Source organism: Parambassis ranga, chromosome 20, assembly GCF_900634625.1.
Source record: "Parambassis ranga chromosome 20, fParRan2.1, whole genome shotgun sequence".
In the NCBI taxonomy this organism is placed as follows: domain Eukaryota; kingdom Metazoa; phylum Chordata; class Actinopteri; family Ambassidae; genus Parambassis; species Parambassis ranga.
In genome coordinates this window covers 5,538,008-5,549,951 of record NC_041040.1, presented here as the reverse complement: position 1 = coordinate 5,549,951, position 11,944 = coordinate 5,538,008, and the positions used below count along the sequence as shown (strand labels likewise).

The following is an 11,944-nucleotide window of genomic DNA, read 5'->3' as shown; positions in this document are numbered from 1 at the left end:
GCTCAGACTGAGTGGACTCCTCCATCAGCTGCGACACAGATCCATCAGGAGCCCTCATGTGACAGCATATTGATAGATCCTGTCCATCAGATCTAATCATCTTTGTTTCTGTCTGCTGTCACAGTAAAGCCCTGTTTGTAATTCAATTGACAGCAGCTGACCCACCAGCATGCTGACAGGTGTGTGTTATTGTTGTGTGTTGACCAGATTAAGATTATTCAGATTACTGTCATTTATTACGCACAGTATGAAATAAGTTGAGAATCACTCATTAAAAATAGTTTTGGTGTTTTTATTGTTATCTCTCTCTCTCTCTCACACACACACACACACACACACGCACACGTTTTCTTCTGATGAGCATGCGCAGTAGACTCTAAGGCCCAGCGTTTCCGTGTTGTTCCGTGTGTCAGCAGGGTGACGCGGATCATCACAGTCGGTAAGTTTCAGTCTAAACTTCGGTTCTGGTGCCGGTCCGTCTCGATTCTCGCAGCCTAGGACCGTCGATCCTCGGCGGCACTAAGGTGCGACTGCGGCCGTGGTCGGAGGCCCTGCGGCCGTCGGCCCGAGCCGCGGATAACCTCCTGGCTCCGTTGTTTGTTTCCTGACTGAAGCTGTCGGTTCACACTAGAACAGCCCGCTTCCGTCGGCACCTTCACTATAAGGGCCCGGTTCGTTTCTCACGGAACTTCTTTACCACAGAAGTACAGTTCACACGAGAGCGAAGCTTCAGTTTTCAGGTTTTATGTGTGTCAACATCAGTGTTTGTCACTAAAATGATCAGCTGATGGATCATAAACATCAGCCCACTGAATGAAGTGTTAGTGTTAGTTCAGTCAAAGATCTTGTGTGTTGAGTTAACCCTTCGTTCTTCTGACTCGGTAACAGAAATGATTGATGGCTTGAAGAGAACGTGGATCAATAATTTAATAATCAACTATCTGAGAGGGGACCACTTCAGAAAACCACGGTGACAGATTTCATATTGGAGTTCAAACGAACAAACAACAAGCAAATAAATAAATCCGAGTTGTGAAAAATTTTGGAATGATCCAAACTACTATGATAACAACAGTGTTATAGTTTCTGAGCATTTTATGTGAAATATGATTCGTTAATAATTCTCTATCACAGCAGAGGAGCTGTTGACACTAGTGTTTAACTCTGAAACACCTGTCCTGATCTTCCAGTGTTTCACAGCTGCTCGGAGCTGATGAGCCTTTTACTTTGAAGGTGGGTGTGTGCTAACTTCCTGTGTGCTGTTGTCATGTTACTTCCTGCACTGATGAAGATAATAAATGTGGACTGTTTGTGTAAAGAACTGATCAGCGTTGACAGTCTGATCATTATTCACTGGCTGTGTTGATGACTGTGTTTGTTCTGATCACAGATCAGAGTTCTGAGTTTTCTCTTCTGATGTGTTTAACTGGAGCCATCCTCCATGTTCTTAGACTCTCACAGGAGAAACTGATCATTCTTTTGCAATTAGTGACAAATACTTATCTTTGCTGCTTTTAGATCCTGAAATCTGAGGAATTTATGACCTTTATTTATCAATTTTATTTTTGTTTGTTTGTGTTAAATATAGTCAAGTTTCAACTGACTAGATAGATGATCAATACACTAATGACATAGAAGGGCCAGATTGAACTTTACAAAAGTAAACCTGAGTTCTGGGTCACATTTTTCAAGGCGCTGTGATTTCGGTGGGTCCAGTCAGCTCTGAGTTTCTGCTTTTATTTAGATGTGTTGGATATTTCTACAGTAATTGATCAATTCGATTCTAAGTTTTGTTTCCTGCCTACACAGAGAAAAAGAAGACAAAACCACGAGGGGATGAAGAACAAAGTCAGCACTCAAGGTAACACAGACCTGGTTCTGAGGCTGTCCAAGCATCTGGAATTCTTTTGTGTTTCCTGAGCCTACTAAAACACAAAAAAAGTTTTAAAAAAAAAGCCATAGATAATAAGTGACAGTTGGTAAAATACAATTAAATACTAACAATACTATATATATATATATATATAGCAACTTTCTCTTAAATCTCAAAAATAGTGTCTCTGAAGACATGAGACATTGCATTTAAATGAATGAACAGGCAGATTCTGTCTGAGCTCAGATTACAGTGTGTAGTCTACATCTTAGAAAACATAAATACATCCGTCCCGCTTTAACCTGTAATGAAGTCGAGCTGGGCCTGGAGCCCATCCCAGCTGTCGCTGAGAGGCAGTGTACATCCTGCACAGGTTGGCAGCCAATCACAGGCTCAGACACACCTGCAGCAAGTCCAAAGTTAACCGGACATACCCACAGTTAGGATGTGGCAAGAAGCCGGAGTACCTAGGAAAGGTGGATGCAGGCTCAGGGACAATGTGATCTGTAATCAGCCTATTTGTGCATGCTTCATTATGATTGGCTGAGAATGATGAGAGCAGTGATCTAATTGGCTCATCCATGTTGGTTCTCAGTGAGTGTGAAAAGGCGAATGTGGTCCTGGCAGCAGTACCTGAATGAACAGAAAGCTGATGCTGCACCTGTCACAGTCTTCACACAGGTAACACACGCACACACACGCACACACACGCACACACACACACACACACACACACACACACACACACACACACACACACACACACACACAGAGAGAGTTAAGACACACAGACACACCTGTCTTTCTCTGACCTCCCTCCCTCTCTCTCTCTCTCACTCTACCTCCCTCTCTCTCTCTCTCCCTCCCTTTCTCACTCTCTCTCTCTCTCTCGCTCTCTATGTCTCTCACTCACTCTCCCCCCCCCTCTCTCTCCCTCTCTCTCTCTACGGCTCTCTCTGTCTCTCTCCCTCCCCCTCTCTCTCTCTCTCTCTCTCCCCCCTCTCTCTCTCTGTCTCTCTCCCTCCCCCTCTCTCTCTCCCTCTCTCTCTCTGTCTCTCTCCCTCCCCCTCTCTCTCTCTCTCTCTCCCTCTCTCTCTATGTCTCTCTCTGTCTCTCTCCCTCTCTCTTACTCACCCTCCCTCTCCCTCTCTCTCTCTCTCTCTCTCTCTCTCTCCCTCTCCCTCCCTCTCTCACTCTCCCTCCCTCTCCCTCCCTCCCTCCCTCTCTCTCTCTCTCTCTCTCCCTCCCTCCCTCTCTCTCTCTCTCCCTCCCTCCCTCCCTCTCTCTCTCTCTCTCCCTCTCTCTCTCCCTCCCTCTCTCACTCTCCCTCCCTCTCGCTCTCTCCCTCTCCCTCCCTCCCTCTCTCTCTCTCTCTGTCTCTCCCTCTCTCTCTCCATCCCTCTCTCACTCTCCCTGCCTCTCTCACTCTCCCTCCCTCTCTCAGGCCCAGTCTTTCCCCAGCAGGCGGGCTGGTTTTAAAGTTGGGATGAAGCTGGAGGGCATCGACCCACTGCATCCATCCATGTTCTGTGTGGTGACGGTTGCTGAGGTAACGCTGTAAACAAACAAAACAAAAATCACTTTGTTGTTTATTTATTTAGGAAGTGGAAGGATGGCCAGTTTATTTGAAGGCCAAATCCATCTGTTCAGAGGTGAAACATGTCACTGAGTATCCTGTTGTACTTAAACAAGTCTGATCTTCATAACGCTGTCTTTGTAAGAGTGTGTAATGGTATAGTTGTTATCCTCCCCAGGAGTGGTCTGTCAAAGATCCCTCCAAAAACAAGCCATGAAACACACACACCGCTGCTGTCTGCAGTATGATGAAGATCATGTGACAGACCAGAGGGCTGCTGGGAAATATTCAGAGGACAGATGAGAGCAGAATAGAATGATTTGGCTTAAATAAGAAGCCTGATGTGGGAGGAAGAATGACACTGCAGTCTAGCATGCGAACCTGTCCCCTCTGTTAAACTTGGCGGTGGTAGTATCATGGTTTGGGCCCGTTTTGCTGCATCTGAGCCAGGATGACCTGTCGGCACTAGTAGAACAATGAATTCTGGATTATACCACTGAATTCAACGAGGAAATGTCAGACAACCACACCAAGTGGTTCTATAAAAGAATGGTTAAAGAACAACAGAGTTCCTGTTCTGAAATGGTCCAGTCAAAGTTCTGGCCTTGTTCCAACTAAAATGTTATGGAAGTTTCTGAAACAAGCAGTTCATGTGAGGAAACTCCAACAGACGTATTTAGTTGTTGTCGTTGCTGCAGGTCACAGATGATACTGAGAGCAAAAGGTTCACTACCACTCACACATGTAATATTATTTTGCTGGATACACTGAATATACACAACCTGAACTGAGGCTGACCTGAAATCATGGCTCTACTTTCAGGCTTCTGTTATGTTTTTGTTGTCCTGGTATGGAAGACGTGCCAGCATGATGTGATTGACAGGTGTATTGACTGACAACACAACACTCCCTGCACCTAAACCCACACACCTGTACGAGATTGGTCAGGAGCCTTTCTTTTCTATCTGCCAGGTGATTGGCTGTCGGCTGCGTCTCCATATTGATGGGTACTCGGAGTGCTATGACTTCTGGGTAAACGCTGACTCAGCAAACATTAGACCAGCTGGCTGGTGTAAAGAACACAGCCACAAGCTCCACCCACCTAAAGGTGAAAACAGCTAGCCCTGCCCGCTCACAGGTCATCACCTGACAGGTGACCTCATCTATCTCACCTCTCTGTCCACAGATCACAGTGAGCGGGAGTTTGACTGGCAGGATTACCTTCTATCAACAGGCTCTGACGCCGCTCCACCCACCTTGTTCACCTGTCATGCTGCGGTCAGTGTACAGCTGTTTGTCCACCTGTCTGTCCTACTAGTGTGTTCTCCTGGTTCACTGCTCATCTGTGTCTGTTTCTCAGGACTGTGGGTTCAAGGTGGGGATGAAGTTGGAGGCAGTTGACAAAAAGAACCCTGGACTCGTTTGTGTTGCTTCTGTTGCTGATGTCATCGATGACCGCTTCCTAGTTCACTTTGACAACTGGGATGACACATACGACTACTGGTGAGGCAGAAAAAGTTGTACTAGAGGAGAATATTAACAACATCAGTCACACTGTCTTTAACACTGGCACTAGTACCAGCACTAGAACCAGCACTAGTACCAGTGTTGATGGTAGCAGTGTTAGTAAGATGCAGGTTGAACTAATAAACCCAAAATAAACATAGATGGTTCAGCTGTTTTCTTGATTAACACATTGTTAGAAATGTTTTCAATGGTCAGTGTTTGAATTGATTGACCAGGTGTGACAGCAGCAGTCCATACATCCATCCTGTGGGCTGGTGTGAAGAGCAGGGACGACCTCTCACTGCTCCACAGGGTATGTGGTGCTTCTACAACTGAGTTCACAGCATGTACTTCTACACACTGTATTTGCTACACGCAGTACTTATAGTCAAAACTTGCCATGCACCTTTGATTCAATGGTCTTTCTTCTTGTTATTTTTCTCTGTGGACTTGCGTTGTGCAGCCATATTATTGGGAAGGACCACTCAAACAGAAACAACAGTCTGTCATTATTTTAAGACGTAAAGGTCAGGTAGCCTGGAAATTTCCAGGACCTTGAATGTATCCTCAAGTGCAGTTGTGAAAACTGCTCTGATGAAACTGGCTTCCATGAGGACCGCTCCAACAAATGAAGATCAAGAGCTACCTGCAAAGGGAGCTGTTCTTCAGTTCATCTCTTCTTTAACTTTTTTCTAAACTCCACTTTGCTGTAACCGATTGTACCTCTCAATTGAACCTGCAAAGCCATATTCAGACCTGCCTCTGGACTCACTCACAAAAACAAGATTATCCAGTTTGTGTGTTTACCATTTACCATACCTATGTGTGCCGGGCCCGCTCTCCTCAGCTGGCTGCCTCTGCCCCTTGGTGCCCTGGATCTCACTGGCATGTATAAGTTATAAGTTGCTATATGGTATGTGCTCGCCTGGACGGTCCTGTGATTTGTAGTCGCCAACAGTGATACTCAAATTCACAGCCTCTGACCTCTTGCAACTACAGTTCCACCGGTCCAACCCACCTCGAACTGTACCTTCACCGTGACAGCACTGGTCCTGCCTGCCAGAAAATGTATCCATCAAGGATCCCGACAGTGGTTTCACATCGACAGACTCTGACCCCATTCACTCCATCTGGTCACCAACTCGCCATCTTTCAAAACCTCCCAGACACAAAGTTGAGCACATTGTCCTAAACACGGCACTCTCAGCCTCATTGTTTAACAACATGTCCGCTCATAGGACATTCTGCATATTTTGACGGGTCTTAAGCTTGATATTTTGTGTTTGACGGGAACGTGGCAACAACTTAACGACTACCATCCACTGAAAACATCCCCTCCTGCTGCGTTTGTTGACCTCGATATCCAGCAGAGGGAGTGGTCTCTCAATATTTTACCATGAGAAGTAGAAAGCCTCTCCTGCCTCGCATGTTCAGGTCTCATTTGAATCTCTTGCTGCACGGACCCGCCCCCACTATTGTTCCCAGACTTTACAAATGAGTTTATGACATTTCAGATTACAGAAAGGGCAGGGTGACACTTCTTGTTTCTGCTTCCCTCTTCTCGCTACTTCAAATCAAATTTTTAAAATTTGTACAATTTTACATCATGGAGCTGAGGAAAACACCAAGAGTGTGCAGTGCTGTCATCAAGGCAGAGGGATGCTAGTATTCTGGCTTTTTTGTGGGCTAGATAATTCCATATGTCTCTTTATTCTTCATGAACGAGAAGCTGTGTCTAAACTTTTAAATGGTAACATATACTCACAGTATGACTATAATTTTATTTTGGTAAGCAGGTCACCCAAACCCTGAGAACTTTGTGTGGGAAGAATACCTGCAGGAAACTGGTTCCACTGCAGCTCCCGGGTCAGCATTCACACTGGTGAGGAGAGGAAAGCAATAATTGACTCAAGACCAATCAGAAAGCTCTTGTGGTGACAGCTGTCCTTCTGTCTCTGTCCAATCAGAGAGATCCACATGATTTCAAGGTGAACCACAGACTGGAAGCGGTTGACCAGAGGAACCCAATGTTGATCCGTGTTGCCACAGTAACACACACAGAAGACTACAGGCTGAAGGTAGATGGACTCCCTGGCTCACCTGTCTGTGTGTACAGGATATGCTGATGTAATCATCTGTTTGCCAACAGATTCATTATGATGGCTGGTCAGCCCAGTTTGACGTTTGGTGTGACAGCGACCTCTGTGACCTGCATCCTGTTGGCTGGTGTCAGCGCACAGGACACCCACTGGAACCCCCCCCAGGTCAGAAAGAGGCGAGAGGGGGATGGTCACAAGAGAAGATAGATTTACTAAAACACCTTCTTCAATGTATTTACAGGTTCCTCCCCCCTGTCGTCCCCCTCTCAGGGAGTGTGCCCCACTGCAGGCTGCAGAGGAGTCGGACACATAAAAGGAGCCAAATACACCGGACATCACAGGTACACACACACCACAGGAACCTGGCACCAGGTGCCTGTGTGTAAATCTTTGTCCTTGTGTCTTTGTGACTCTGCGTCTCTCGCCCAGTGCCTTTGGCTGTCCATACTCAGACATCAACATGCGTAAGGAGGTGGTGCTACCTGATAGGCTTGGAGGAGAGAGAGTTGTTACCCTTGTACCTATCACCATGCATCACCACCAGAACCAGTCAGACAGGTAACCTCAGACCTGTTTTTAGGGAGTCGTATGTTTTTTCATAGTTACTTGTAATAATTATCTGACCGACATGTCTCATGAATCTGCCTGCTGAACAGCAGAGGTGTTGAGGTGAAGAGGGAGAACAGAGAGGAAACACTGCTCCTCCCTCTGGGGAAGAGAAAACGTTTTACAGACAGGTGGGACCATCTTACCTTACCTTACCTTTCCTTACCTTACCCTACCCTACCCTTACCTTACCCTACCCTACCCTACCCTACCCTTACCCTTACCCTACCCTACCCTACCCTTACCCTTACCCTTACCCTTACCTTACCTTACCTTACCTTACCTTACCTTACCTTACCTTACCTTACCTTACCTTACCTTACCTTATCAAATCAAACACAACAGTCTAATGCATGGACATAATCTTTCTGTTTTTGTTGATTTTCAAAATAAAGTTCAGGATTTTTTGCCGGGTGTGTGGGTGATTGTTGTGAGTAGATTATCTTTGGATGTTACATAAAACAGGATTATATAACACACACACACACAGAGTAATGTTTCCATCATTTTTAGGAGGACTTACATGAACTCATACTAACATAGATGACCTCATTGCAGGTCCCCACAATATGAGTAAACACACTCTGCACACACAGCTGTGTGTTGGAAGCTGTAGTTAAACACACAAGAAGAACTTTTCTTTGTTGATGATGATTCTCCTTATGTTCCTTGTTTTTCCTCAGACTGCCCCAACCAACCAAATTCCTGCGTGTGAAACAGGAAGAAGGGGAGTATCCACTCAGAGCCTTCGGTCCAGGTACTAGTCCCGGTTCTATAATAGGTTCAGTTCTGGTCCGTAATTTATCTACACCATTTAACAGCAAGACTGTAGAAATCACAGAGACAGATGTACATGTTTGGTGTCCATGCTAATATGAGCTGACTGTGCTGCAGGCCTGAAGCTCCACTGAAAGTTTTATGAAGAAAAAAATAGAATTAGGATAAATATTGTATTATGAAGGTGGTCTGGAGCTGAAAGGAAGTCACATTAAAACCAGGGGCTAAATAAATCCTCAAAGAATCCTCTGTTGGTCTACACAGCTTTAGTTTATTTATTGATCCAACAACAGTGTGTGTTTTCTACAGTAGTTTGACTGATGTGTCTGTTAGTTGACAGTTTCAGTAGAAACCAGGTTATGATGGGATGACATGACTACAGCTGCCTGCTGTTACAGGCCATTGTTCTGCAGGTGTAAGCACTTTAGTGCATGATTCACCAACCCACTGAATGAATGAAGAAAACACACTGCAGCCAGGTTTCCCAAACACAAAGCTTTAGCCTCAGCTGTGAAACACTGTAGAGCGACAGACAGTAGAACCAGTTCACCAGTGCACCTACTGAAATCAGTAAACTGTAGCCTCTAATCCATCATGACTACAGTTTGTGCTTCAGTTCACTCGTGCCTCTACTGGTGACGGTCTGTTAGCAAAACGTCACATCAGCACCTGCTGAGATGAGAGTAAAAAGGAAGTAAGACCCATAATAGCAGCAACTTCAACATCCCATGCTAAAGCAGATTGATCTCTGTTGTCATGACAACAGGGATGCAGATACATTGAGTGTCATCAAGCATGTGGAACATACCTAAAAAAATCTTTACAACAGTCATATGCATAAAAACGTATACACTCCATGAAAACACTTGGCACCCCACCCGCTCACCTCACAGTGTTTCCATAGAAACAGCAGGCAGATGAAGTTGCTGTTTCCATGGAAACCGTTTGCCATGGTGACTGCAGTGTCGGTTGTGCTCTGTGTGCTTCATCCTGTGAAGGACTGCAGATTCTCTCACTGATCACTGATCAGCTGATTGGTCATTGTCTGATGATTCCTGTCTTACGTCTCGTGGAGTGAGACAGGTCCATCCATGCAGTAATTCGTCACAGACCAGCTAATCCTGGTCTGACCTGCTGTGTCTCAAGCTTATGACCTCCAAATGTCAAAGTCCAGACACATTCCAGAATCACAGCAATTCTGACTTATTGGAGGTTTTAAAAGCTGCAAATTATTATGATCGCTCTGGATTATTCTACACTTTGTTTTCACAAGCAATCTGAAAGTTATTTTATTATCACACAAGACAAAGAGTAGAAAAGTTTCTTATTGAATATTAAATATTGAATTGCCCCCGGGGACAAAAAAAGTTTTAAAGTTTGTGGCAGGTTGGACTGTGTTTGAGTCATCGAGTCATTTCTGTGTGGTCGCTAAGTTGCTGCAATGGGATTGACCGGTGCCTCTAACCTGTCTGTCAGAGTCTAGTCTGCAGGCCGCCCTCCATCAGTCTGTCTTTCTGTCGGCCATGTCAGCACAGCCAGGTCGGGACCTGTCACTCTGCTGGGAGCAACACCGCAAACTGCTGCCAGGCGTCGCGGGGGTCCATGCAGAGACGGTGCAGCATTGGAGTGTCCAACAGGTCAGAGACAAAACGATGCTGAAGCTAACTCTCTCTTGGTGCTTAGGCACTGGTTGCTATGGTTATGGTAAAGGATAGTATTTGATAGTTTTAGTATGTGTTGTTATAATTGTATCAAAGTGCCATGCAGCGTACCTGTATTACTCTGTGTGTGTCTCAGCAGGTGTCAGATTTCATCGAGTCTCTCCCTGGTTGTGAGGAACAAGCGAAACAGTTCAGAGAGGAGGTGAGATGCACAGTTAGCCTCCACAGATTTAACACCACTTTGAAAGTACTGCAAACTGATGAGTTCTTGCTTCTGTTTAGCAAATTGATGGACGGGCCTTCCTCCTCCTCACGCAACGGGATATCATCAGGATCATGTCAATCAAACTTGGTCCTGCCCTTAAAATCTATAACTCTATTCTGATGTTTAAACATGCTGAAGACAGGGGCCAATCAGAAGAAAGGAGTCAGTCCCACTCAGAGGATTCTGACACCTGATATTTGAACACTGAATGTACGAATCCACAACACGTGAAAATAGATCCCATCCCCTCGTCACCTTGTCCCTCAGTCTGTCACTTAGTGGTGGGGCTTTGTTTTCTATCCAATCACGAGTCAGACTTGAATTTCATGTAGCCCTCAGGTGTGGTTGATTTCTGTCACTTTACCAATGAACAGCCGAGCTCCCTTTCAGGCCTTTAATAGAACTGACCACCCAGCAGGATCAGCAGGCAAAGGACCGGAATGCTGAGGACACACATCTGATGGTGTGTTCAGACTGTACAGATGAGCCAGCTGGATGGAGACACAACCTAAAGTGGGACATTCTAACTTATATTCTGATGACAATTCCAGCTGATTGGCTGCCATAGTCCAAAACATCCAGGTTCCAAAATGACATTTTCTTTTAAATTGATACTGTGTGTGTCTGTGTGTGTCTGCGTGTGTGTCTGTGTGTGTGTGTGTCTGTGTCTGTGTCTGTGTCTTCTGTGTGTGTGTCTGTGTCTGTGTGCGTGTCTGTGTGTGTCCTTGTGTGTTGTTACACTGAACCTGGAGCAGCACGTCTGTGTGATATCCACAGGTCATAGTGCAGAACATAATTTAAAGCTCTAAGTTATTTAAAACAGAGATGTAATGGAAAAATACTCACATACCTAATATTTACACAGAGGCTCAGGGATTAACTATTAATAAGTATCATGTAAAGAGTTTCATAGGGATAATGAATCTACAATATTTATCAGAAAAGTTTTTCAAACCATTTTAAACCATATGACTAGTGTTGATTCTTGTACGGTCACTGTATTTACATGGAAACAGTATTTCATTAGGTCGACAGGTGCACAGCTTGTTTCTCTCACCGCACAGTAACACCTTTCTAACAGGATGCCATCATGATGACATCACACTGTGGCTCGGCCCTTTGGCAAAGACTCCTCTCAGGATTTTCATTTCAGACTCCTGTTTTATAGTGACATCACCCTGCTTCCTCTGCTGTGATTGGTCAGAAGGAAGAAAGTGAAAGTTGATGAAGTTTTGAATAATTCTCCTGGTGGACAGAGTTTATATTTATAATTTTATTCTCTTCTGTTTCAGAGACCGTATCTCTATAAAGTTCTATTTTAAAGGTTATATAGAAATATAGATTTATATTTCCTCTGTCCTGACTGGAGTTTTTCTTTGACTCCTCCTCCTGGGATGTCACAGTGGGGGCGGGCCTATGTTCTAGGCTCCCGACCTGCCAGTGACTCTGCTGCACATGCTCAGTTTTCTCAGGTTTCCACAGTAACAGCTGCTAAGTTCAGTCAGCTGATACTAATATTTAATTTCTCTTTGCTGTTTTGGTCAGTGTTTGATAAGATCAATAAAGTTCCTGATCTGATCT

General features: G+C 44.9%; 1 protein-coding gene across 1 annotated transcript; it reads left to right on the top strand.

Moving 5' to 3' along the window:
- Positions 1-169: 169 nt before the first annotated feature.
- On the top strand, positions 170-11,941 carry l3mbtl4 (L3MBTL histone methyl-lysine binding protein 4). The gene is made up of 20 exons (XM_028433510.1): positions 170-179; positions 388-439; positions 1,191-1,233; positions 1,810-1,861; positions 2,469-2,554; positions 3,318-3,422; positions 4,422-4,557; positions 4,636-4,727; positions 4,810-4,952; positions 5,192-5,268; positions 6,752-6,837; positions 6,923-7,033; positions 7,105-7,219; positions 7,296-7,395; positions 7,484-7,612; positions 7,711-7,791; positions 8,344-8,417; positions 9,914-10,074; positions 10,238-10,300; positions 10,381-11,941. Exons 1-20 carry the CDS (start codon positions 170-172, stop codon positions 10,555-10,557), a joined length of 1,893 nt encoding a protein of 630 aa, XP_028289311.1. The 3' UTR covers positions 10,558-11,941.
- The last annotated feature ends 3 nt before the right edge of the window (positions 11,942-11,944 follow it).

Coding starts and splice junctions, on each gene's coding strand:
- l3mbtl4 (XM_028433510.1), top strand. Junction 440..1,190: donor GACGCGGATCATCACAGTCG/GTAAGTTTCAGT, acceptor CTGATCTTCCAG/TGTTTCACAGCTGCTCGGAG. Junction 3,423..4,421: donor GTGTGGTGACGGTTGCTGAG/GTAACGCTGTAA, acceptor TCTATCTGCCAG/GTGATTGGCTGTCGGCTGCG.